Consider the following 27,919-nt stretch of genomic DNA (forward strand, 5'->3'; position numbering starts at 1 on the left):
GAGTCCTGCTGGGTGCTACTGGTTTGATGAACAAGTCCTAGCAGAGTTTGCCAGATCCTACTTAAACAGCAGTCTTCCATGTGCTTTCCTACACTGAGATGTGAATGATTAACATGGATTTCACAAGGTCTGTAACAATCTGTGAGGTCCACTTAGCACAGCATGATTAGAGAGACCAGTAAGACTATTCACAGCAATGGGCAAGTTCTGGCCCCACCAAAATGAGTCACATTAGGCAGCAAAACAGCTGCTTTATTTTTACTAGAGTCAGAGGGCTTTCACAGGCCCTATTCCTCCCTAAAGAGTGATACTCTCTCGATAATTGTGCTTCCAGTTCCCTAGCAGCAACTGCACCGTGTCCACATCCAAGCATGGCAGCACAGCCCAGCTGCCTACCCACATGTGTGGGTAAAAACCTGTACCTGTGTCATCTTCAGCTTACTTTCCCACAAGTTCATCCTTTCCTCAAAAGGTTTCTTGAAGGGTGAGAAAGACATGCTCTGAACCAGGACAATATGATCATCTAGGAGCTGAGAAATGTCATCGGTGCTTTTCAGAATATAGGTTTTTGTTTCTTTGTAAAGCACCACAACGAATGAAACAGATTTCCATTCATTCTCTATCTTGTTGAGTGCCTGGAACAGAGAGACAAGCAATTTAATTTTCAGATACAACCTGTGCAAATGGTTATCCCAGCTTTCACAACTCTCTTAATGACACTCTGTAGAAAATGACAGATTTTTGCTCCTGGATTCCACCTGAAACTGCAGCTGTGCATTTTATGCATGACACACTCAGCAACAGCACATTTCCTCTGCATTGCCCACAGGTTCAGCACCTCAACACCAATGCAGAAATGAACACCTTGAGGCAAAAAAATGGCAATTTCACCTCCAGGCCTGTTTATGCTCTAGATGCACAGAGGCTGCAAGCAAAGGGCCTATTAATGACTAGAGTTAATGACAGCTTTGTCAAAGGGGAGCTATCCATTAGGAACTCACCTGAGATTTCAGAGAACAAGAACTGCCAGAAGGTCAAGACCATTTTAGATCACATCTGAACTGATGAACTGAAGCTGAAAGACTATCTAACCTATGAATCTCCAGAGCTAGAAAGCTTTCCCTGCACGTTTACTGGTTTAAGGATTTGCCATCTATGTTTCCAGTCACAGCTAATTCCCCCGACATAACATTTGAATGGCAGAGTGCAGACAATCAATCTATTTTTACTTAGCCAGTCACTAATCTGATAGTGAGGAGTGAAACCCAAGCTGTGGATCAACACAATCATAAGGCAGTGCTATTAATGCCACAACTGAAATTCTACACAAGATGAAATAAGTTCGTTTCAGGTGTGAACTCAGTAGTGTGGCCATTCCTCCCCTCTGTAAGGACAGCAACCTTTTTACTTGTACTGCAGAATGTGTCTAACGCTCTGGGACAACAGGAACATCACCCAAGGCAACAACTGCCTGCTCAACAGAAACCTATTTGAGAAGCAAGCAGAGACACAGCAAGTCCTCTCTGCTTACACTTTCGATGGCGTATTCCTTGCTGGCTGTCTCAGCTACTTTGAGAACACTCTCCATGTGGTCCTGCAGGTTCAATTCCAAGCAGCGACCGAATGTCATGCTGGGGTCCAGCTCGATATCGGCCTCAATCTGGCTTGACAGCATCTCCCAGTGCCGGCTCCTCATTCCTGGATTGCGCAGCCCTTGAATTAAGGGCACATATTGTTTGAAATCATCCATCTTTTCTCGAAAGTCCATGGCGACACTCTGACAGTCTTTCAGGGAGAAAAACAGAAAAACATCAGCAACAACAGTGTGTGAGGAAGTTGCCTTAAGGAACTTCTAGAAGCTGTCTAAAGCCTGATGTGCATGTAGTCACATGGTGTGGAGTAGGTAAGCAGCAGAAGAGAGCGCTGGAAAATGCAGGTTGAAGTAAAGAGGACATGAAGGCTCTGTCTATAGTCCTGGGAGCCAGGATTCAAGCCCACTCCCAGAAGCAGATCTGCCTATTATTAAAAGCCTCTAACAGGCAAGCCCGTGCTAAGCAGAAGTGGGCCTTAGGCTAGAGCTCACCAGAAGAAGAGAAGCAGACAAATTTAACTACTTGATGTGGACTGAAGCACGATCATCTGCCAGTAGACATTTTAGAAGTTCTGGTCACCATTTCAAGATATTGAAATGTATTTTAAGTTATCTCACACCACAGCTCAGGCCATCCCAGGAGCTAGAAGCAGGCTGGGATCCCAGACAGCACTGGAAATGGAAAGTGTGCAGGAGACGGCCTGCCAGCCTATGGTCATGCTAGAGACAAATGTACTTCTGCCTCATAGGAAGGACAAAGTGAGGGAAAAGGTTTTTCTCTCTGGGGGCATCCTAGAAAGTCTTCACACTGTTCACATCCTGCCCTTTTTTCAGCTTGTGCTACTGTAACACAATGGGCAGGCAAAGAACACGGGACTTGCTTCCTTTCCAAAATCTGGCTACAGCATGTGCCTCCTTTTATTGCACCCTACATGGTTGCACTGCGCACTCACGAGTACGTGATCACCTCACACTCCCTGCTGGAGATATGCAAAGGCAAGTCAGACTCAAGGACAAAACAAATGTATTACCAGGTACCAGGGAATATTGCAATGAACATAAGCAGGTATTCTTAGTATTTCTGTTTATCATAATGATTCATAGTTACTCACGCATCCACTCATCACCTCCTCCATTGGGGCTGATTCATGGCATTGTTTAAGAGCAAGTTCAAGTTAAAAAGGATGAATCAAAAATCACCCACAGCAAGATATATTTCAATCTAAGCCATCTGGCAGGAGATTTTAGAATTAGCTCTGAAGAATGACCGATATATCTCTGAGAATCAGGGAATGGGAAGTTAAGCTACAACTGAAGTCTCAATTTTAGCTTTATTAGGAGAAATGGTCAAAGACCTTCATGTGAATTGCAATCATCTATATTTCATACACATTCAGGCAAGAAGGAAAATTGTTATTATACTGCAGAGATAATTTCCAGATTTTGCAATTTAATTTTATTCATAACAAAATCAAAACATCTTCTGGCTTTCCATTAAACGCATTGGCCAATAGAGAAAATAAGATTGGCCAAGAAAACAGTACCTGCAAGACCCAGCTTCAAGATCCCTTCCTGCCTGACTTGCACAAGGGCTTAAGCCCACATGTCTAGCCAGTGAGCTATATAAGAACACTCTGTGACTAGCCTGGATTATTGCAGTTTATTTATAAATATATATATATATATATTTACTCGTATATATATATGAGTAAATACTAACTGCAACATCAGAGGGTGGCTTTTATTTCAGGACTGTCTTGGGAATTAAGCATAAAAGGGATTTGCAGCCTGGTAGTTTCCATGCCAAACTGGTACTTCAAGCAGCTAACTAGTATCTAGATGTGAATCATCCTAGTTCCAGGAAAAAAAAAGAAAAATAACTTTGTTAGCATTTTCCCAGCTGTCTCTAATACACACGTGACATCCCGACAATCCCTGTTTAGAGCACTCTGTGACATGCCTCACATCAAAATGCTGATATGCACCAACTTCCTTTCCTCAGACCGTGTTATCTACCTGGTGAATCCTTGAACTGCTTCACGCATCTTGCCATTGTCTTAACAGACTCATTGACATTCTTTTCTAGCTCCTCAGCTTCAATTTTAAGGAGAGAATCATTCATCCAGCTCTCATTCCACTTTATCCAGTCTGACACTGTAGTCCAGAGATCATAGTATGGCTGGAACTCCTTAAGCATCTTGGACAGCACACTGTACTTTAGAAGGAGATTAAAAACAACATAAGCAACAAGTGCATTCACCTCTAAATGACAGCTTACATATCAAAAGGCCAAAAAAGCCCACCTGTTTTTTTGGATCTGAATCCAGGAATGAGAAAACATGTATTCCAAGAGGATATATCATACTACCTTCTCCTAGGACAACAATACGTATTCCAAGGGATAGCAACTAGCAGAGCTGGGCTTGACACATTCAGGTCAAAACACATCCAGTGGAGCTCTGCCTGCACCGTGTGTGTGGCATGAAAAGCACTCTCTCCACTTGCCTCTACAAAGCTCTCCTGCTGAATGAGGTGATTTTGATGGACAGGCCACGCACAGTCACTGAAAGCACACACCACACATCATATCGGAACTTGGCTCCTTACAAGGAAAGAGAAGTAACCACAGACTGAAGGGTAGGAAAGGATCATGTGAACTCCACTTCTGGTCTGCAGCCAGACTTGGCTGGATATGGATGACAATGACTCATTGGCAGCTGAGCAGCTACAAGCAAAATGAATGTTTGCAACTCTATAAACTGTTGCCTTTAGGAGAACACCACACTCCAAGCCCAGCCAGCTGCCAGCACCCACTATGCAACCACTCGCATTCACATCTATAGACCTGCAGCAACAACCTTACAGAAACGGATGCATCCTAACTGCTGCTTCAAGACCTCCCCCAACCAATTCCTCCTCATGAACATCCCTCAGATCTCACTGTGAGCATCCAAAGTCCCTCACAGAAGTGACAATATCAGACCCTGAGCACCTTCCACATTCACCTGGGACCAGCTCTTCTGCAGTCCAGTGGAGCGATGAAGCAGTGTGGTCATTCTATAGGACTGAGGAGCAGTTCCCCAGATAAACCAAAACAGCATGAAGGATTTCTTCCTGAGGAGCCATATCTCATTATTTGCTCTACCTACCACCTAGAAATCCCAACAAAGAGAAGAGTCCTGTAGGTACTGGACCTGATACTTACATCGGTAACTCTGATGCCAAAGAGTCTTTCCCTGTTGTTGTACAGAACTGCCAAATCCTGAAGCTCCTTCAGCTGCTTTCGGACATCCCTTGCATCTCCAGCCAGCTCATGGGCTTGGTTAACATCTGACTGGACAGAAAATCCACCTACAGTCAGCTGCAAGAAAAAAGGCAGGCATGAGTTGAGACTCTGAAGCTGAGTGTGGCTTCTAGAGATCTCAGCTTCCTGGTATTGTCTTTATTACATTCAAAGGCAGGATTTTTATGCTCACAATTTCACCTCCCGCAAATCAATTCCAGCTCTGTTAAGACCATGATGAAGTGGTGAGGATAAGCAGTAACCACTGGTCAGGTGGACAAAACTGCGAATGTGATGACCAGCTGCTTGTCTTTGTGACAATAGTTAATCTCCAAGGAATAGGAACAATAAGTGGGCCCAAATTTGAGGCTGAATTTATATTATCATTTGCTACAGAACCCTTAAAGTGCAAGTGATAGCTCTTTAGCTACTAGTGACTCAGTTTTTTTCCAAGAATTGTTTAACAACACATATCTAGAGCTTTTCTAATAAATTTTGTGTTTTGTTTTGGTGGCTTGGGTTTGTTTGTTTGGTTTAGATTTTGTTTTGGTATTTTGTGTGGGTTTGTTTTTTACTGGTTTGGCTTTTTAATCCAGTGTTGGGGTACTATCATTTTGGGAACCTGTTACCAAGATAATCTACGTCAGCAATTACACCTTTCTAAGATGGCTTTTTTCTCCCGAATTTAAGAGTTTCTGAGGAAAAAATAAAATTCAGACTGTTTTAGCAGACACCAGAGGTATCTCAGCTCCAAAACTCTACAATTATTTCAGGGTCTTTTCCCACAAGATGAGTTTCATGGCTGAATGCTGTATTTTCCCCCTTGATGGCAGCGCATCATAGGAGATGCTCTGCAGGGAACTGAGTACACAAGAAATAAAAAGGAGGTGCCTGTGTTGCCCGAGCACCAAGAGCTGAACATTGTATAAACACCTTCTCAATGAAAAATGAGTATTTCTGCAGAGTTTTGTCTTTCACACAAAAAGGAAACTCTTCATCAAAAACCAACAAAAAACCAAGGGAGGGCGTGTAAATATTTGGTCAACAATGTATTCACCTCAGAACTCATTTGAGCAAAACGTCATCTAAAAGTTTCCCACCTGGCTGATCACAAGAGCTTCAAGACCCCCTTCTATGGACAGTTCATTGTCAGGGGCTTAATACCTGCATATCATCCAGGCTTTCTTGAAATGCCTTCTGATCCAGAACCTGCATTTTGCGAAATCTGTCTTCATCCTCTATGTGCTGGAGACGAATGGACTCTGAGTCCTGAGCCATTTTTGTTGGCCAGTAACTGGCTGTCCACCTGCACTCACATGATACAAGAAAACAAACAGGAAAAAAATAGGAGAAAGAGAGAAGCTTTTTGAGCATATGTTTGAAATGCTGAAAATAACAGAATGAGAAAGCCAAATCCCACTAAACAAGGAAGCTTTACAACAACAGAAACACATGTGGTTTCAACAAAACATTTTTTTCCAGCTTGTCTTGTTGATATGCAGTCCTTGTGACTAGGCTATTCAGCTGGAGAGAGCTGGGGAGAAGTGGAGGGCCTTTTTAAAAGGAACAAATCCACTACGTTGCTGAAAAGCTAGGAGACAGCAAAATAACAGTTGGTATCCAGAGGGAATGCCTGTCTTTGAATGTATTTGCAAGGAACTGAAAAAAATGGGGTCAGAGTCTCGGCTTATGGCTTTTCAGGGCTACTGAAAAAGGCAGTCTCCTGTTAAGCAGGGCAGCGAGGGGCCAGCGTAACCCAGATACAGGGAAGCCCTGGATTCTGCACTGTGCCCTGGGGAGAGCGTTGTAGATCCAGGAAAGGCTGCACAAAGCGGCTGCCCATGCCAAGGCAGGCTTCTCGGGTCTTGCTCAGCCATAGCCCACCCATTTCTACCTCCATTTGGACCCTCAGCCTGTGTGCAATGCCAGGTACAAGGTTTGTACATTGCACTGGAGGTCACACCCCTCCCAGCACCTGGGGATGCAGCCATCTCTTCCCAGTCCTGCCTTTGGCAGGTCTGGTCAGCGGGAATACATCCATGCCTGTTTCAAGCTGGCCTGGGGCTGAGCTGCTTTCCCGCAGTTTCTGTGGGGTTTTTGCACCTTGTACCCCAAGTTTCTAGTCTCAGGAGCTCTCTGAAGAGACTCACTCAGGTTGCAGACATACTGGACCAAGTACATGTCATAAGATAAAGGCTTCCCGAGCTGAGCAGGCTTTAAGAAGCCTTGTGGCTGTGTTTGTGAGCTGACTCTGCTATTGGGGCATAGTCAGACCACAATTGGAATAATAAAACTAAGAGGAGGCTGCTTGGAGAAGAGCTGCAGTAATAATAAGGGTTAAAATTCCTTCCTAGTCCTATAAAAAAACCCTGGGAGTGTTCCTATCTTGGAAGTGTTCATTTAGTTTTAGACAGACTAAACTGTGCACTTTGAGACCTTGAAAGTATCTAAAAAAGAAAAAAACAAACCAACAAATCCAACTCCAAAAAAAAAAAACCCAAAAAAAAATCCCACCCCCCAAAAACCCAAAACCCAACAACAAAAAAAAAAAAACTACCCAAAGAAAAGGGCTTTACTATGTTAAACAGGTTAATAGCTACCAGTTTGCCTTGCCCCAGGCCAGAAGGCAGCGTGAACTCACACTTCTTGTCTACAAACTTCATTTCAAGAATTCAGTGCCCATATAGCCTGAGAGACACTTAAAAGTTCGGCAGGAGCCCTTGATAGGCACATGGCCCCTGAAGCACTGAGAATGCTAATTGCTGCAAAGAGCCCCACTTTGACAGTAGGAGAAATGCCTTGTGCTCACTTGTCACTGAAATCTTCTTCAGTAAGATTGTAAAGGAATTCCTCCAAGACCTTGTAATCTTCCATGACTTCCTCAATCAGTTGCTGCACAGGGTGAGAGAAAGAGACAAAAAGTAGATGCCTTTAGACCATGCTGATTCCAAGTCTGTGGTGTACACCTCATTTTCATGAAGTGCCTTTGAAGAGCGTTAGTCACACAAGCTTAATGTGATATGGGCTGCTTCTGTGCTGTGTGAACAGTGGGAATGGATTTACAACCCCTTGTTCTGTGAATGATCGCGCCATCATCACTGTCTGTTCTACGGGAATGAAAAGAAGTGTGCCTAGTGGATAAAGTGCTGGACAGAAATCGAGTGTTGTAGGTTATCCTCCCGGTTCCCTCATTGGCATGGACAAGTCAGCTTACAGCTTGATGCCTTTGTTCCCCATTTGTTCAGCTGGGAAAAGACTTACACTTCAAATAACTTTGAAACAACTCGGTACTAAAATGTCCTATTAGAAAAAATATATTAACAGCAATTTGAGCACTGAGTAACAGAAAGATTTTCTTGAAAACAGCAGTCATTTTTAGAAGATAGCTATTCAGTACACAAATGCAGAATGGATCATGAAGGCAGCAAAATGCATACATAAATATTTTAGGCAAGATTTTTAACTGCTATTTTGTTTTGCAAAGATATTTAAATTCTTGATACATGTATTTAAAAATACAAATCTTACGAATTATAAAAATACAAAGCCAGGAATCTCATGGCATTACATGCAAAGACATGCAAGTAAAAAAATGGCGTTCTGCATCTGAGACACCACACATTGCATTGGCAAATTTCCTCCTCACTTCCCCTGATGTCCCTGTCCAGAGGAGAGCCTGCCCCACCTCCTGCACCACCAGCTGCTCAGGCACTCCCTTCAGCCAGTCCCGCAGCTCAGTCAGCTCCTCGATGTTGTTTGGTTTCTCATGCATTTTGGTGCTGATGGTTTCATATGCCTCACAGATCTGCGAGAGGACACAGCAAAGACCATCAAAAGGTCACTAACTGCTAACAGACAAACTGGAAAACCTATGATCCACCCACTTCCCATTCTGAAGGTAGTTTAAGTGATGAGTACACAGCCCTGTTCTGTCTTTTTCTTTTTACAGTCTTTTCCCATCCACCTCATTTGAGCTCAAGTGGAATGAGACTGCCAAAAAAAGAGGAAGAGGAACTGCAGGTATGTAGTGGAAATGATGATAATAACAGATTTAGACAACCAGCTGGCAGAGGCAATTGCCTATATTCCAGTTATCCTCAAAGAAAGCAGAAGGACCTTCCAGTTGTCTACTAGACAGATTTTTTCAATTCACCAACACACTTTTGGAAAATGGCAAGGTCTTGAAGAATATCATCTCAAGAGCTACAGCTTTCAGGCATGTAATTTATTAAGTACGTTTAATACTTGATTTGGTTGAGTCTGCATATCTCCCCTATAATTTTAAATAATCAGCCCAGTGCGATCTTTAAAATATCCTCATTAATATGGCCTTTTGGCCATTTCACAAAAACACAGTGACTTCAAAAGCAGAAAGACAAGACAAGACACAGACAGATAATCCACTGAACCAGGTAACTTACTTTCTGCACCTGCGCATGGAGGTTTTTAGCCAGCATGTCCAACATGGAAGTGGCAAGTGCTTTGTGTTTATCAGACAGACTATGCCTAATATGTTCTATCCTGACTTGATAAGGGCCAATGACAATAGAACTAGGCAGAATGTGGTCCAGGGTCTCCTTTTCAGACAAGTACGTGCTTACTATTGTCATTACCTCCTGGGTAGGTGGAAATTGTGCTTCATAGCCTCTGTAAATTAAAACACCAACAAAAAAAAAAAGGCAGTGTAGACCTTAAAAATATTTGAGCATTCAGGCTGCTTGTGTTCACTCAAAGGATCCAGACATGAAATTAATAAGGCATATGTGTACATATTAGGTGTGGAGTGGAAAAAGAACACAAAATATTTTAGCTGCAGAAAAGGGAGTAGAAAAAAGAGATGAAAGAGGAAATATGGCAAGAAGAGAGGGAGAGACAAAATAAAAGCACTGGTGTGAACAGTGCAAGATTAGGAGGCACTTCAGGGGAGGGCAGGCACTTCAGTGTGTTCTGGGAAGAGACAGGAATTTGTCGGATGGGATTTGTAAATTGATTAAGCTGGAATAAGAAAAGAGAAAAGGGCTTCATTCCCACTGTTTGGAGAAAACATGAGACTTAAACAGAAGTCCATTAAAGTAACAGAGACTAAAGGACAGCATAGGTGCAATGACTTCAGGCAGCGAAAACAATGAGGTTGAAACAAAAGAAAACATTACTTTCTACAGAATACTACCAGCCTGAGCTGACACTATATGAAGGAGGTCAGAGTCAAGTATGCTAACTGGATTCTCAAACAGGATGATTCATTTTTAAGGCCATTAATATCTCCAATTACACTGACAAGCATGACAGGAATGTGACTGCTGTCAGAGACAGGAAGAAATTCCCAGTGCCACCACCAATGTCCTCTAAAAGCATGGACTGTCGCCCATGACTGAAGGCAGCCTCTGACAGTGTCTGATCTCACATCTGAGGCACGTGGTCTCAGAACAGGCCCCACACTCTCACGCACATCCACACAACAGCTTCCGCAAAGGCTTGTCGCTGGGGTCAGAGGGGTTTTGTCAGAAGCCACTTACTTTAGGAAGTAATTGATGTCATTGTTATTTATCTCTAAGAACTTTTCATATCTCTTGCTGTAGGCTTGGAGAGGGATCTGAGTCTTTTGAATGGCAGAGCGTAGAGCCTCACGTAGCTCTTCCACTTCTGGCTCCTGCAAACCCACTGATTCCAGCATGGGGGTGCCTGTGATATCCATGTTCTCCAATACGTACTGGAAGAGGAAGGAGAGAGGTCTTTCAGGACTAACAGAGCTAACTGTGCCTCCTTAGGAGAGGGGCAAGGCAATCTCTGGTGGCAGCTTTAGGAACTCCTGCAGTCCATACTTCTACATTGTGTCAGGAATTGTTTTATCAGTTTTATGTGCCCCCTGCCCCAAAGAATGAGGATCTAGGGAGACAGGGCTTTTACAGTAGCAGACAAAAGGATGCATATGCAGAAGAGACCTGCATCAAACTGACAGAACTAGAAACAGTGCAATTTCCTCTATGAGTCTGCTTTTACCAGCCATATGCACTTAGGGCAACCAGAATGTCCATGTGTCCACAGAACCTGCAGCACCAAAGCAGAAACAACCAGAAAAAAGAGCTATGAGGTTGGGGAGATTGAAGAAATCTTATCAGAACAGAACTGCATTGGCACAGTGCTGTGCCCAGATTAATTTAACTGAATTCCCAAGTACCCACTTCTGCACCTCTATCCCTCAGTACCAGCTCAGAGGTGTCTGTGCTGAGCTGCAATGCACTGACACATGCACAGCTGTATCACTGTTGATGCAGAAGTGTTCACCTGCTCCAGCTGTGGGATACTGTGAGTCGCTAGGATTCCCTCGTCGAACAGAGAAATGAGGGATGTCTCAAAGCCTTCCACAGAGGGGCTGAAGATGACGCCACTGATGTCTAGCTCAATGTCTGTTATAAAGAGTGGATTCCTTGGAGGCCTGTGGTGGGAAGAGATAAGAAAGAACAGGGATGCTTTTTCAGACAATGATACACAACTGTATTGCTCTGGTGCTGATACTAAAACACCACCCAGACAGGAAAGGAAAGCAGAGGAGAAGAGGACTGTCTCATGCAGATGAAGACATGAAACACTGTGCTCTAAATTTATCAGTAGAGACATTGAGAACTCTTCTCTATCAATCACAACATATCAGGATCCCCAAAATCTTGAGAATTGGGGCTGATTTACAGAAAAAACTGCAGGTGCTCTTCAAACCAGGCCTTCAGTACCTCCACTATACTCCTAAAATGCACCTTCTGGAAGTTATATTAGTATCTCCAAGCTTGCATGTGACCAGCATGGCTCAGGATCAGCTGAAGTCACAGTCAAGACTTCTACTGATTTAAAGGAAAGAGATCTCATGTGAGTGGCAGGGTTTTTTCCTTTTTTCTGCCTTTCCACTTCTAAATGTTCCTTCTTTAATACCACAAAATGCAAAAATACTTAAATCAATACCCAGTGGAATAAAATTTTAGGCATTGTGATAACCTAAATTTGTTATTCTTTAGACATCCCAGGTCAGAATCTAATTCTGAGGTTTCATCTAAGAATGGAATTAAGCAGCCACGCTCCTGGTATTCTTCGTCCTGGCACTCAGAAAAAATGTAGCAGTGACAATTTGCTCCCCCAAGAACGCTAGAGGTGGCTGATCTTTAGAACAGTACATCAAAACAGCAGACCTTGGTTATAATGGGCTGCCCCATATCACTAACAGCAGCTGGAAAGCTGTGCTAACAGAGCAGCCAGCTCTGTGTCCTTCTCCCATACTCCCATGAATGTGTCAGGATTGTGTGGAGGATTGGGGAAAACAGCCCAGCTTAAAGCCCCCATAAAGAACACAGCTTGCTTGCAGAACACTAGTTAAAAAGACAACAGCACTACACTTTTCTGCTCTTTCCATCCCTTATTTTTCTTTCTTTCTTACATGTAGGGACTGTTGGTGATATCATCACCCCATTCCATGCCCTCTGAGCAATTCAGGACACACTGGCAAGCATCCAGCACAAGCTGGGTGAAGCTGATGAGTGACTTCTGAACCAGGTACCGCAGAGAGTCCTGAAGCATGAATCTGATGCGCTCCATCAGCTTATGCAGCTTGGACCTCTGGTAGGCATTCCAGTTACTCTGCTCCAGGTTGAACCCTTTGCCTGCATCCTTCAGGCTGCTCTTAATCACAGTGCTTATGGTATTGATCCAAGTATCCTTGAGAAATTCCTGAACCTAGGGCAAAGAAAAAAGCAAGCTGAGTAATCTTCCAAGGGCTGATGGGAAAGCAGTATAGCAAGGTGAGCTACTAACTGGTGCTGCTGGATCTTTCTTTGCTGTGAAAGGAAACTGTTCTTTCAGAGCTGTGGCAGCTAAAAGTAACTCTCAAACCCACACACACACACACGTGGCATCTGAACCTGGTCATGCATCTCCTTCACTGACAAAAGACCGACAAAAAGAAAGCCTTATATTAAAAAGTGGGAGTGCTCTATTCTCTGATTTATATTCCTTTGTGTTCTCTTTTCTATAGAGCAGTATCCCTGGAGCTGCCTGTGTCAGGGTCCCTCACAAAAAGTTGTGTAGACAGTATGATGAGCACGTAAAGGACAGAATGTTGTCTTCTCTTGACAAGTGAGAAGAAAGAGCAGAAGAAGCCAAGGGCATCAGCAGTTTGCAATATTTTAATTTATTAAAATACCACCAAGTGTCACTTCTGCTCCACAGGCAGCTTGCTGTTTGTGTGTAATAAAAGAACCTTAGTCACCGAGTGGATGACAACACTGCCTAGCTGAAACAGCATGGGACTGGGAAGGATCAGCACATTCCCTGCAACTGATTTAGTGTGCAACCCTGTGCAAGCTACTCCGTGTGGTCACATCCAGGGTGCCATGTGCTGCCCTCAATTATAGGACACGAAGATCTGCTGGTGGGAATTACCACAGAGTTGCAAAATTTTGTCCTACTCTGTCTGCTGGCACTGGAAGCAGAGTAATTTAATTAAGTACATAAAGAATATAGAGTGTAGAAAAGTACTACCCCCATGAGTGCTTCAGGAGGAATCAAAGATCTTGTGTCTTGCAGCTGGATGGATAGGGAAATAAAGAAAAAGAAATAGAAGGGTGGGGGGGGGGGAAGGAAACTTTGGAGTGCCAACCAGGACTCTTATCTGTATACAAACCAAGGGGAGGAAAGAAGAGCTGCAGCCCTATATGGCCACTTGTTTAACACATGACTAAGAGCATGGTCAGCATTAGCTGATCCTGACCAGGGGAGCATGACCCTCTCATCTCATTTTCCCTATATCCCAATAAATTTCACAAGCACATGCAAATTCCTCCCTGCCCCTGCCCATCTCCTTTGACAGCTCATCAGTTTCCAGAAAATCAATCTGCAGCTGCTGCATCTGTCTAATGCACACTGACAGCACTGCTGGCTGCTCCATGTGTTCACCCCTGACACTCCCTCTGCTCACCTGAGTGAAGGTCTCAGTCTGGATCTCTTCAAACTCCTCCAGAGAGACAAGTTTGGTTATGGTTGTGTTAAACAGAGACATGACAGCTACCTTGTTGCACTCATCTTGCACCTCTGCAAGGAGATAAACGACTTCAGGCCTGGTCAGGAGTGAGGCAATGTTGAAGTCACTTTTTTGTTTATCAAAAGGATGGTCCGGGATAGGGAAGAGCCCTAGTGGAAAAGGAAAAAAAAAAAAAAAAAGAAAGAAAAAAAAGAAAGAAAAAAAAAAAGAGGAAAAAAGTTATTGCCTGCAACAGCCATTGCAGCTTCTGTTTTTAGAGTACAGCACCTTTGGGAAACACTTGTGAAAAGGACTCTGCTATAATGCCCAGGCCTTATCATGCAGCAGCTTCAGCAGAGGACTGGATGAGAGAATCTCTGCTCTGCAGCAGAGACCTTCTGCAGCCTCCCACTAGGGGATGAAGGGCTATCTTGGTGCCTGACCTTCCACAGGCTTTGGCTCATGAAGTTTCCATGAGAAAGAACATTGGAACTGAAGAAACTTCCCACTGAGGCTTCAAGGCACAGCTGAGTCATCTCATCTGTGAGAGGCCACTTGTGAACCACCTCAAGGCCTTCCAGCCTTTGGATGACTGAAGTCACAAAATACAACACCACCACCCCCCCACCCCCCAATCCCAAAATCTTTTACTGTGGCCATTTTCCTCCTGTTTGGGACTCTAAAAGAGCCTGAGCCCTCTTCCACACCTGAGACATTTCCCAGCTGGGCACAGCAAAGGTAAGGCAGTCAGCCACAACACAGTGGTAAACTAATCACACTGCCAATCATTTGGTGGGGGGGAAGGGGGAAGGAAACTTTGGAGTGCCAACCAGGACTCTTATCTGTGTATAAACCAAGGGCAGGAAAGAAGAGCTGCAGCCCTATATGGCCACTTGTTTAACACATGACTAAGAGCATGGTCAGCATTAGCTGATCCTGACCAGGGCAGCATGACCCTCTCATCTCATTTTCCCTATATCCCAATAAATTTGACAAGCGCATGCAAATTCAAGGCATTAAGGGTACACTTGCAGAGTTACTGCAGCTTAGCTGATGGTTCTCATGTATTATACTGAGGTAACATGAACATGCAAATATACCCTAAAGGAGGGGACATACTCAAAAGTCTCACATAATCTCCTGCTGCTGCCCCTTATGAGCTATAATCACTACCATGAACTTGAGAGTTCCTACAAAAAACCACAAATCCTATCAAAGACAAGAGGTAACTACATGGAATTCAAACTGCTTCACTGTGTCCCCTACCTTTCTCTGGTGTTTCCTTCTCCTCTTTGTCTGGCAGGGTGACATAAGAAAACATCTGGGGTTTGGAAGCGACGATTCTGTCAAAGCTGACCATGTTCATGGTGTGTTTATACTCTAATTTCACTTCTTTCTCCAGGCTGCCCATATAGTCTAATATGCTGTTACAAGACACAATAACACTGAGAACCCATGGTGTTTGAGCACAAGTATGTCTGTAGCTTTTCTGCAAACTCTGCCCCTCACTCCCTCCCTCCCTCCCAAATTTGCTAACCCAGAAGCTCACCTCCCACAGAATACATCTGAAGAATTGTGTAGACAATGAAGCAGCCAGCAAAGCCATCAGCTGGACTTTTAAAGGCAGAGGCAAGTGGGGATCGAGGACTAGGACTGTAGCCTTCTTAAGTGCCTTTTCAGATCAAAGCAAAATCTCCACTGGGGAAAAGCATCACAGAGGGAAGGAGAAATAACCACAAACTGAGGAAACTAGCTGGCAGGTCTGGAAAAGTTGGGCTATCCAAGCTGTCCTCCCATTTGCCTCCTGCTGTACACCTCTTGCCCATTTCTTCAGCCAGAACACTCACAAAAGTGCTGAAACCCTGCTCTGCTTGCCTTAGGAAATCATCATCCTTCACCTCAAGAAGGCAGAGTACTTTTCTTTATCCCTATATTTCTGCTCACAGAGACTAATTACTCTCCTACTCTTTAGTTCAGCCTGGCAGACCATGCAGCCCTTCACACCTTCCTGTTTCTGAGCAAGGCAATCAGTCACGGCTGATTCCCAGCAACACCACCAATGGCTCATGATTCATCAGCTCAGGGACATTAAAATGCCTCCCTGATATGAACTGCATCACAAAGAGATACTCCATTAGATCCAGGTGGAGATCTCCTGTTTTGTTTCCCCCCCCTCCTCATGAAGATCTTTTTTTTATTGGTTTTAACAGCTGTTAATAGGTAGAAGAGTCACCAGCAGACAACAGTCGGGTCTCTGGAGACGAAGGGTGGTCTGCAGATCAGTACAGCAATGACTAATCTGTTCCTTGAAAGCACAGGGACACAGCAAGGTCTGTCATGCCATTTTTGTCAACCTCCTTGCTGTTGAAGGCCACTTAACTGCAGGTGTAAGCTTGGCTTGGTGGATCTGCATATGGAACCTACTTCATCTGGGAACACTGACAGACCACCCATTCTGTACATGTGTCCCTGGGCCTCCCATCTGCCTACTTCTGATGCCACTTTGGGCAATACAGTGTTGTGCTTGTGCACAGAGTGGAAGGCAGGTGAGATCCACAGTCTGTGAGTTGGCTGCTCAAGATCTGCCTCCACTGACACTTGTTTTGTAGCCCTATGAAGTCCCACAATATTTACAGACTGAAGGCTGAGCCCCCAGACATGTATGTCTTTACCTCTCCTCATCCTTCAGTCTGGGAGTCTGCATGGCCAAGCGCCTCATCCTCTGCAGGCTTTTCTCACTGATGGTATCTGGTCCCTCTGTGGGCATACAGTCCACATACAAGTGGTACATGAGCAGCCCCTGTGTCTTCTTACGCAGGTTCTCGGCAGAGGCCACGCGCTCCGCAAACACCTGGGGATCCTCGGCCAGGAACTGCAGGCATACTCGTGGCACCCAGTACTGACATGGCAACAATGGAGGTCTTCCTGGGAAGTGAAAGGACAGCTTATGAGAGTCTGCAGGGAAAACAAAACTCAGAATGGCTTGCAGTGCTGACAGCAGCTTTTTGATAGACAGGATAATTGGGCTGCTTGCAGGAGATCAACATGAGGGACCAAAGCTCAGAGCAGCAAGAGATGAGGAGCAGGGAATCAGCAGCATCTCCAAACCTTTCAAGAGAAGGGTACTTCATTTTAATCTGTCCACATTCCCCTTCAAAATGGCATTGGCCCAGAAAGACCAACATTTTACTTGAAGGCAGTAAAGATGGGAGATGGATTAAAAAGAAAGGTGTCTCCAAAAGGAAAATTTCAAACAGGGTGTCAAACTAAGGTGTGGAGTTCTCTTCCCGGGAAGTTTTTTCAGACAATTTAAACAGATCAAGAGTGATAACAGGGAAAGGAATTAACTTCTTGGTGTCCTTCCCATCTCCAGGTAGGACAAGCATGGGTAATGAACTGGCTCTCAGACTGTATGATAGGTCCCAAAAGACCTTATTTGAAACACACCTTCCGGAGTTATTCCTCCATTGAGGATGGGTCTTCCTTCTTCATCACGCACCAGACCCTTCTTGTCTGTTTTATGGACTAAGTAGAGATCTGTCTCCTTGTCATAATCCAGAACACCAACATCAATCCACTCGTAGATCAACTCCTGGCTTTTGGGGTCCTCTGAGAGAGCCAAGGATTAAAACAGGGTTAGTCCATTCTCCCAAAGGCTACAGCAAAGGGACTTTCCTGATCAGAGTGGTGATGCTACAGTCAAATCCATTTGCTCATTTGAATCTCAATCTCACATAGTTTCTGCTGTGATCAGTTAAATAATAAACTTAGGTCTTACATCTTAGAATTTTCAACTTTTTGCACACACCAGACACATATGCATCTATATTGATATCAATATGGATACATGTCAGGACAGCATTATGCTGTTCATTTAGCCTGAGGGACGATCAGGTGGGGTGTTTCCCAAGACAGCTGGAAGCAGAACTCAGCCACCACATGCTGGCTGCCCAAGGATACATAGAACTTATGTTTTATGCTTCAGTTTTGCAGATAGTTAAACCTCTGGAGGCTGCACCAGAGCTGCAGATGCCAGTTCCCATGCTTTAAAGCTACTGCAGATATGTTAATATGAGCTGCAGCCACAGCTGGACATCACTAAAACTGCACTTAGTAATGCCTTCTCATTGAGAAGGCTCCAAGTAATGGGAAAACAATGTCCACCTCAATTAATTTGGCCCAGGTTTACTACTTGTATTTCACTATAGTCTGAATTCATCTTCTCTTCCTGCGCTTGCTCTGAAATCCAGGCAAAACATACTGCGTGCAAGTTACCTAACTCCATGGAGATAGCTAGGTGCCAATAGAGAAATTTCGTCTGTGCTGACATCCTGGCACAAAACCAGAAAGTCAAAAGGCAAAGGCTACTTCTAAAAAAGTGGAAACAGTCCAGGGCAGGACTGACAGTCAGTGAAATCTCTGCTCTCTTGCTCCAACTGCCCAAGCCTGGTCAAAATGAGATATGGCTTTTCTGCTATTCAGAGCTACATTCATCAGAAACTACATGCTCCCTTCTGCTGAAGTGGCCTGTAACTGTTAGTGCTGCCTCACTTGAACTGTAACTGAGTCAAGTTTTACCATGTCCAAGTACATCATCAGTAGGTAAAAGTGCTTTTCCAGGCACTGGCTTTCTGTCCAAAGATCCTGGCTCCAGTCCTAGTGACATCCACTCTTCTGGAGTTCGACAGTCATATTCATCATCATCGAAAACCTAAAAAGCAGGACACGAGTGAAATTAATATTTACTTCAGAAACAAGAAAACACCCAATAAAAATTTTTATGAGAGGAAAACGTTAACATTCAGTTCCCAAATGGGCTACAAAATATGGAAACAAGCCCAGGTGCAAAAGCTGTGCTGATCTTCGGCCAACAATTTTCTCCCAAACAGCATTATCTGTACTTCCAACCCTTTCCTAGGGAGAACAGACCACCCACCACCTGAAGAGGTCTCATGCACTAATACTGCTGGCTACTGCATTCAGAAGGAAACATGAGACACCTTTCATATGGACACACAAAGGACAGTGAGGAGCACTCTCAAGGACTATTAGTTCCGACAGAAGTAGTGGACACCCTGCAGAAGACGCTCTGCATCTTGTAGAAAACCTTCAGGGCCCAAGCCAGCTCCAAAGCATTTTCTTGTTTTGCTGCTTGTTGTGTCAATACTGGCTGAGTGTCCTGCCATCCTCAGAAACCTCCTGTGGTATAAGCAATGAGGCAGATCACAAGTACCAAACATACTCTCTTACCTTTAGTGGGAGGTAGATGGGAAAGACAGAATCTTTTGTCTCCTCAATAGGTGGTATATTGTCAGGGTCATAGTGCCTTGGCATCAGCTGATTGGAGTCTATCCCCTTGCTGGCTAAGAGCTCAGCAATATCAAAGGTGAGATACTGCCGTCTCCGCCTGGTTTAAATCAGAAGAGGAAATAATCACAGAATGTGTCTATAAGCATTCCCTCCACTTTTTTACTGTGCACCCCTATCAGTAAAAACATTTTTAGTACACATTGCATTCATATCTATATCTTCATTTATAGCACAAAATAGTTCAGTGGAAGTGACCTAGAATGATCAGTTACTCCAACCTATAAATTACACACATGAACTACTGTACTATTATGCCTATTATAGAGCATGCACAAAACCAGAAATTTTAAAAAATAATGACAAAAAGATGGAATAAACATTATTTAAAACCAGTATTTTCTTCCTGCATCCCAGTGAATTCTTTTGCACCCTCTGCAATGCATGCATGCTGCACTTTGGAGATCATTGCCTTACAGGATAAGGTTTTCTTAAGGATTTTTGACATGTTATGTCTTGAAAGCAAAAATCAACACCCTGATCTGCTGTATCCATTCCACAGTGATGCCTCTAGCCATTTTCTGGTTACTTACCTCTCTTCTTCAACCTTCCGAGGGTTTTGCCCTGGAATCCGTTTGAAAGGCATCTGAACTTTGGGCTTAAATGATTGCACAGGGAAATCTGACTCAGCGAGGATCTCAGTGGATGGTCCAACCATCTGATTATGCAGGAGACTTCTGAAGTTCTCAGGTATCTTGAATTTTGTGACTAAGAGACAAAGAGAAACACATGTCTGAAACCACCAGGCATCACTTTGCCTTACATTCACACACAAAGGAGTACTCTGCTGTCCACTGGGTTGTCTGCAGAAGTCACGTCACTAGATTTGTAAGAGAAATCAAGCAGACATCAAGTGAGAAACAGAAAGAAACACCTTTTTTCCCTGCTACAATATGTGATCATGGTTTTCCAGTCTCAAAATGATGGCATAGAAGAAATCTCCTCTTACAATTATTGTCATGCAGATTTTTAGGAGGCAGGGCACTAATCTGGCTCTAAGGAGCTTTTCTTTGTTTCCAGCTTTGCTACAGATTCTCGACATGATAGTAGGCAAGTTACTGTCTCTAGTGGACAGCTTCCATCACCCTTAGAAAGGAATGGGATTCTCCTGCCTCTGTGGGAGCCCTGAGTCCAAGAGTCAGTCATAGCTGTGAGGAACTTGGTCAAGGTGGTGATAAAGGGTTTAAGAATATTGTAGAGGGAAAGAAGATGCTCAGGTCGTCTTTGTCTGCTGAAGTGCCTGTTCACACCTTGGGACAAACCTTTCTCTTCTCAGCTTTTGCTCAAGCAAACCACCCACTCACATCAGCAATGGTATGAGAAAAAATTGAGTTAAACAGCCAACAATCTCACCATTTGGCCAAATGTTTTCAATGGAAATTTGGACTAAGCAAAAAGTATACATTTCCAAGAACTGGCAGAAATTAAACCATGTCATTTACCCCATAAATAAACCAAACTGTTTATATTGCTAAACAAGTTGCAAATAATAGAACAGCAGCAAACTGGGAATTTGAAGCTTAACCTAAATTAAGTAATTGCATGCAAGCTTTAAAAAGCACTATTCCCTAGACAGAGCTAAGCATTGAACTAAAAATAGATTTTAGTGGAGTGAGAGCTTTTCCTTTGATGAACTTTCACACTCTATCAAGGAGAAACTTAAGGTTCTGGTTTGTAATTGGGTATTTTGAATGTCAAGCTTTGAACCCAATTGTTCACCATGTTCCATGTGCTTCTGGAGTCATGGATGTGACCCTTGATTTCAAAGCAATTGCACAGAGCAGCCAATAATGCTAAAGCCAGACACGTTTCAGGATGGTTAGGTACAGGAAGGGTCCTCTAAGAGGTCATTCCCTTGTCCTTCTTAAATGGTCCCTGACTCAACCCTTGTATTTGTACATTGTCTGCTTAGAGACTAAAGGAAACGGCCACTAACTGGCTCATCTCTCTTCTTCCCTCCCTTGGGGAGGGCAGCTAGCCTGGCATGAATGTGCTCTTAAACACTTGCATGGTCTGTAACATAATTTTGAGGAATCCCTAAAATGCAGCTCTTCATCCTCATGCACATCTCTTGCTTGGGGTCTTTACAGAATGGCCCTGATTTGTATTTGTTGTCAAGGAGCACAGCTGTTCCAATTTTGTCACTTCATTGTTGCCAAATCCATGGCACCATCCATTATGGCACTTTGTGCACTATCAACTATTTATGTCAATACTTAGTGTTTCATTTGCATTTACATTTCCAACCTGATGGCTTCTTCCCCCTTGAAGAAACAGCAGATCATAAATAGAGTTCTGTCTCCACTTGTTAAAGATGAGTCTAGCTTGTCAAGATTCACTTGAGGAAGCAGTCATTTGTCCTCACTCATGAAAATAAATGTCACATCTAAGCACAGGAGGGTGGCATATACAGTTCCCATCTTTCTCTAAAATCCTCTCACACACACACTTTCTTCCCACCCGCTGCCAGTCTATGATCCATATCCCCAGGAGTGCTCTAGGGGCCAGGAGAGTGCTGGCAAACCTTCAACCAGTCTCTGTTCCTATATTTGAGCATCCATGACACAAGTTCTTGTAAGCAGGTGGCACCAGCAGCTCTGTACACACAGAGAGCCCTTGCATTTAGGGAGAATAATCTGCTCTGGGGTGCAGCTGGGTGCAGAATAAATACATGAGAGAGGACCATGATTTTGGCTATGGGTACCTAAATCACAGATACAGTGCTCATAGGCAGGTCCCATTTTTGGAGTAGTCATGTGCAGGGCCAGCAGTTTAACTTGATGATCCTTGAGAGTCCTTTCTAACTCAGCATATTCTATGATTCTATGATTTTCACAGGAAAGGGACATTGCTGGCTTCATATATAAGAACACATACAAATTCAGTACTATTCTGGCAGCAGGACCAGAACTCCCACAGGCACCAGCACAGTCCACCCTGAACCCTGGGGGAAGTGGATGTATCCAGGAGAAAAGGAAGCATGGTTTTACCACCCACTCAGATCATTTTGTTGCACCTCTAAATGAAATTCACTTTTCACTGGATATTCAAGCAGCTCAGCACCATTCCTGAGCACTGAGAGGAGAATGAAAGCAGAGTCAGAAGCCTAATCCCCAGCATGTCCACTATAGGCAACTTTAACAGTTATGGCCTCATTCTCTCTGCGTGTATTTACCTTTAGGGGTGTGCGGCTCCAGGTCTGCCTGGCTCACCAAAGACTGGGACACATAGGGGCCAGCAGTAGCACCCTGGAATATGAGAGAAGTGTCAGAGATGACAGAGCACAGTTGTGGCACAGTGTGAGTGAGGGTCACAGAGGTCCAGAGAGAAAGTGTGACTGTAAGGCTGACTTAACCAGATCTTTATGGACAAGTGAAACTGTGAGTAATGGTCAGAAAAGGCTCAGAGACACAAATACCTGGAAAGTTCAGCCCAGTGCACAAGGTCAGGGGATCTGTCAGCAGAGTGTGGCCTGATGTCAGCTTAAGATGCCTGCTGGGGGCTGATTAGGCAGCCAGTCATTAGTTTTACTACCAAATATCACCTGCAGTCACAACCACAAGCCTGCCCTGACATACAGGCATCCTAAACCCAGGCAATTGTGACAGTGCTGTCACTGGCTACTGAGGAAGGCAGCACAACCCTGACTGGGATGAGCCTCAGGGCTTCCCTTTGTAAAGGTCAAGGTCTTGCACAAAGGCCTCTGAGCAAGGGAAGGGCTAGGACCTGGGATGAAACCTATACATGTCCACACCAGGTATACCATCAGTCTTTTCCTTTTAGGACAGTGCTGGAAAAAGAACTGCTCTTTGCACTTACCCCTGCGCTGCTGGAGGCTCCTGCAGTAGGGACATCAGCAGAAGCCTCATTGCTGATACTGGGACGGCTCCTACCCAGAAAAGTCCTCAATTCCTTCCTTGCTTTCTCCATCTTCTCTGGAGAACAATGCTGTGACGTAACCCTGGGCTTGCTATGAGTGGAAAGACATTGATCCTGTCACACACTGTATCTTTGGCAATCCTCCACACCCTCCCACAGTGCTGGTTGTCCTTGACTTGCTACAATGAGTGGGTAACACGGAAGGTTTGATCCCCTGATTCGATGCCAACCACTGCATTCATGGCCCGGGGGCCGGTGGACTCACATGGCTGCCTCAATGGCTCACTAACCCTGGAGAAAGAGATCGCTTTATTATTCCAGATGGGTTTTGGAGGGGGAAAAACCAGCAGTATACACAAGAAAAGCTGCTTTCCTTAAGCAGCAGGGGCTTCCCGGATCTGTGACAGCATTCAAAAGGCTGCCAGGAGAATTTGGGTAAACTGGGACTACAAGAGAAGTACTACTTTTGCTGCACCTGAATCCCTTAAAAATCTTGTCACACTTGACTCCAGTGGGAGTCGACTACAGCTTAGGATACCAACACAGCTACTCCCAGGTGAAAGTCTGCGTCTTTCATTTAAATAATTCATGATAGATGTTTAAGCATTGCCTAATACATACTAAAATATAGCCAGAAGCTCCCCTCTTTCTCCTCCTGCAGGGGATATTTTTGCTCAACTCACAAATAATTTCTGCTCTTCCACCTTGGGAGACACAAGTCCAGGCAAATATCACAGCTGTACAGCTTTATTTTATAAAAACGTTTGTGCACTGAGAGATACCAATTAAGAACAGCTTTCAGACTTCTGGCAGGAGGATAATGCAACCCTTGATTTTAGGCTTGTCTAAACACAGAGATGAATACTGTAACTAATTAGAACAGCTAAAGTGACACAAACCCCACCAGCCTGCACACTCATGCGCTGATACAATGATGTACACATACCTGAGTAGCTTATTCCTATAAATTATGAGTCAAAGCTCTCCACAGTGTCTCTCAAAGGTACTCCGAGGGCAACACAGCTTATTGATCAATTCCTGCTCAGGGCTAGACACAGACTCCTCATCCAGCCCTACTTGACTAGTGGTTTGTCTCCTGCACCCTTGCTAGGACCTTGCTTACTTCTGGAAGCCAAGCCTCTGCAGTAGGAGTCTTCCAGCTTCCCACAGGTGGGTGGTGGAAAGACCTTGCCTGGTCTAGTGGGCCGCAGCTGGCACAGTACTTGTCTGGAGTCTCATCCTGACCTGGAGACAATGCCACAGGATCCCTTCCTGCCATGCCCTCTCTGCTCTGCTCTTAGATGGAGAGAACACTCTGCTCACCCTATACTCTTGATGAGAGAGGGCAATCTTTTTAAAAATTCACCTTGCTGTCTGTGAGAATGAATCTGGTACAGGCAGCAGAGAAAGCATTACATGCATGCCAGAGATAAGAGGGAATAACTGTGCTGGCTTATTACTGTAGGCTCAAGCCAGTGCACAATTTTGAGAGGTTGAATCAAAAAAGAAATCAGATAATAAATCAAGGTTACCATGATGCGAATCTTTTAAGTGAAATGGAGTAAACGAACAGATTGGAAAGACCTGGGAGATGAGATCAATAATACCCCCTCCTCTGCTTCAAGCTAGAAAATCTCAAATCTCTTTCCTCTCAGCTTTGCTTTGGCATGGCAACTGGAACCTCACACCCTGAAGAATGAATTTTCCATGGAGGATTTTGTTTTTATTAGCTATTTTATGCTCTGACCATATCTATTTTAGCAGCCCAGCAGGACTGATTGGAATCAGCCAAGATCCAAGGATTCCTGATGAATCACTGCTGGACTCTTTCGTGCCTCCTGCACCAGCACAGAGAACAGCAGCAAGGCGGAACAACCCTGCGGTGCCTCTCCTGATGTGTCACCTGAGCATCCTCTTCTTGGGAGCAGGGCAACGCAGCAACATGACTTGCTGTACTTTTGCCTCTTATGACCAGAATCCTAAACCCATCCAATTAAGGAAGCCAGCTCCAGGACACAAGGTTCACCTGAACCTTTAGTAAGGTGAGTGACTGAACCCACTCCCAGTTTAGCAGGACTGGCAATCTCTCGCCTGGAACAAAAATAACATGGCTTCTGCCCATGATGGACAAGTTCCCATGATTGGGGAAAAGTGCACCAAGCCAGCTCACAGCAGGCCTAATTATTTGCCACTTTGCTCCCTGTGTACTCACTCACACCTCTGCAAAGTCCTTCCTGAGCACTTATGTCAAAATAAAACAAACCCCTACTCAGTATCCAGATCAAAAAACATCTGTCATGCTCTCCCAGCTGCACAGAGAGAAGGTCCTGTGTTTGCAACGACAAAAAATCCCTGACACACACCACTCAAAATAAAGAACAAAACTAGGCATCCAAAGTTTTCCCAGCAATTCCCTAAACAAATTAGTAAAACAGCTTGTCTGAGCACACTAAAGCTGAGGCAGACATGGGAGAACTTCTAAGCACAAAGGGAATCCTACTCTCCTGCCACCCCAGCTGCTGGGATGTGGCTTGGTTTTCCAACAAGGAGGTTTCTCAGAGCATGGTGGGGAGCTCGCAGCTAGCAGATGGTTTGGCTGGTCCCATCCAGCTCTCAGGAATAGTCTCCAGGCTGGTTTCAAAGAGAAGAAGAGACACCCTTTCTCTTTTATTCAGCCTAGCTGCCGGGCCAAGTGGTTTACTGCAGAGCAGTTCCCTCTTTCCGAGCTTCCAACACCAACAGCCTTTCCCTACCCCTGAAAGAATGAGCAGCATGCAGACCCAGGGCGAGATGAGATGTCTTCCTGAAAGCAGCTTCTCTGCCCTCTTCAGGAACCTTTCTCTCCCCACTGCCCATGCACACCTGGGAGCATCTCCCTGTTTTTTGCTGGCAAACATCTGCCTGGCACCAAACTGTCCCAGCTTTAGCTAGAAAACCTTTTCCCCGCTGCTGAAACACCCGTCTCTGCTCAGTCATGCTCCCTCACACCTGAAAAGCATATTTCCTAGATATACCAGGTACGATGTATTATGCTAAATTGAACTATTCAAAGTGAGAGCATATTCTTATGGCACTGCTGACACAACATTAGCTACAGTGTCTGTGTGTCATTTTGGCAAAACTATAATTACAATTTCTCGGTAAATTCAGGCTTTACACATCCAAGAAGTCAAACTCCCACATGTCTTGCTCAACGTCTGGTACGAGCTTTTTGATCTGTTGCCTCTATTTCAATTCTTTGATCCAAAGCTTTGACAAAATGGGACTCTTTTCTTTCAAATAAGGCTCAAAATGGCTAAAAATTGCAACAGAACAAGAGAATAGTACTTTAAATATCATCTAACCCCTAAGCAAAACTGCAGATTGAAATCTAGTATTTATCTAAAATTTATTTATCTGTGGATAGCCAGAACACCAGCTACTACACCATCTGGACACCAACATGCAGAAATTCCTTCTTCCTATAATTTAAGCCATACAATATAAGCTCAGACAAGGTGATGCACTCTCAACAAACTGCTTTAAACATTATCCTGTACTTCAAATCTCTCCTACTTTAAAAAGAGAGTTGAAAGCAATTTGGAGTTTTATAGCAGCCCATTCCCTCCAACAATTTTGCAGGGGTTTAAAATTGATTTTCCTCTGGGTTTTTAGATGCATTCTTTTCTCCACGGGAAGCACCACACCAGCACCACCTGAGGCGGGGGAAGCAGCGAAGGGATGGCGGCCGGTGGTGCTAGTTATGCCCAGGGCTCAGCGGCACCGTCCGGGGCTACAGCCTCGCTGGGTGCTGCCAGACACCCCGCCAGCCATCCACACCGTGACTCCAGCAGGGTTTGTGTAACTGACGAAGCACAGCAGGGTTGAAAGAAACGCTGTTAGCGGTTTCGCTTCCGAAAGACGCCGGGGCGCGGGAGGAGCAGGCCGGGGGCTGTTAACGTGTGACATGGGGAGACGGGGCAGCGCCACGAGCAGCTGCCAGCGCCCACCCCGTGCTCCAGCCGCGGGGGACACCCCGCTTCCAATGCTCCGAGCAATCCTGGCCCTGCCGACCCTGCCAATGTCCCGAGAGTACGAGGGGCTCCCTCACGAGCCGCACCTGCGCGCCCGCCCGCCCTCACGGCCCAGCCCGGCGGGGCCCGCTCCAGCCCCCGAACCGCTCCTCGGACCCCGCAACTCCGGACCTGCCCGGCCCTGCCTGCGGGCGGTACGCACCGACCGGCCCGAGTCTGCCCCGACCGATCCGAGTCCGCCCCGACGCCGTACGCGTTGCCACGGGAGCGAGCAGGGGGCGGGCAGAAGGCTCCGGCTGGAGACTGCGGCTCTCCCCCCTCGCGGGCCGTTGGGCTGGTCCGGAGGAGGCGCGGGGCAGCGCGGGCCGGGCAACGCCACGCCCGAGCTGGGGGGCAGCGCCCTGCTGGGGAGGCGGGCTGCCCCGACCTGCGGCTGCCAGCGCGGGGCTGCGCAGAGACCCTGGTGCCACCTCGGGGCAACCACCGAGCCACCGCGGGGACACCGCAAAACCCCCGGGGCACCTCAACTGCCGCCGCAAGGACATCGCAGAGCCCCTGGAGCCACCTCAGAGTCACCACCATGGAGTTACCCCTGGCGTCTCTGAGTTGCCACCGCGGGGACACCACAGAGCCGCCCCTGCTATTTCAGAGTCACCACTGAGTCACCACACTAGGGCCAACGCAGAGCTGCCAGCAGAGGCTACTACTGTGGAGCACTGCCACCGAGCCACCAGCCACCCGTGCCTTCCAGGGCTGCCAGCCCCAGGGTGCGGTGCTCAGCCATC

At 45.3% G+C, this 27,919-nt stretch overlaps 1 protein-coding gene across 2 annotated transcripts in view; it reads right to left on the minus strand.

Moving 5' to 3' along the window:
* Window positions 1-27,482, minus strand: part of DNAH1 (dynein axonemal heavy chain 1) — a 71,552-nt gene extending 44,070 nt beyond the window's left edge. The window contains exons 1-21 of one of the 2 annotated variants that reach the window (XM_085072806.1): window positions 27,337-27,482; window positions 23,062-23,212; window positions 22,418-22,490; window positions 19,776-19,950; window positions 19,126-19,282; window positions 18,454-18,586; window positions 17,323-17,484; window positions 16,548-16,800; window positions 15,142-15,299; window positions 13,834-14,045; window positions 12,298-12,593; window positions 11,160-11,310; window positions 10,391-10,584; window positions 9,296-9,521; window positions 8,560-8,679; window positions 7,684-7,766; window positions 6,039-6,180; window positions 4,797-4,952; window positions 3,608-3,806; window positions 1,532-1,785; window positions 423-635 (exon numbers count right to left, since the gene is read on the minus strand). In XM_085072806.1, the coding sequence (XP_084928932.1) occupies window positions 423-635; window positions 1,532-1,785; window positions 3,608-3,806; window positions 4,797-4,952; window positions 6,039-6,180; window positions 7,684-7,766; window positions 8,560-8,679; window positions 9,296-9,521; window positions 10,391-10,584; window positions 11,160-11,310; window positions 12,298-12,593; window positions 13,834-14,045; window positions 15,142-15,299; window positions 16,548-16,800; window positions 17,323-17,484; window positions 18,454-18,586; window positions 19,126-19,282; window positions 19,776-19,950; window positions 22,418-22,490; window positions 23,062-23,172 (3,468 nt within the window). In that variant the 5' untranslated portion in view covers window positions 23,173-23,212; window positions 27,337-27,482. Of the gene's footprint in view, window positions 1-422; window positions 636-1,531; window positions 1,786-3,607; window positions 3,807-4,796; window positions 4,953-6,038; window positions 6,181-7,683; window positions 7,767-8,559; window positions 8,680-9,295; window positions 9,522-10,390; window positions 10,585-11,159; window positions 11,311-12,297; window positions 12,594-13,833; window positions 14,046-15,141; window positions 15,300-16,547; window positions 16,801-17,322; window positions 17,485-18,453; window positions 18,587-19,125; window positions 19,283-19,775; window positions 19,951-22,417; window positions 22,491-23,061; window positions 23,213-27,305 lie in introns of both variants that reach the window. The other variant, XM_085072807.1, reaches the window with a different exon arrangement.
* Between the last annotated feature and the right edge of the window lie 437 nt (window positions 27,483-27,919).

Source organism: Lichenostomus cassidix, chromosome 12, assembly GCF_008360975.1.
Source record: "Lichenostomus cassidix isolate B80296 chromosome 12, HeHo_3.0, whole genome shotgun sequence".
NCBI classification, from domain to species: Eukaryota; Metazoa; Chordata; class Aves; order Passeriformes; family Meliphagidae; genus Lichenostomus; species Lichenostomus cassidix.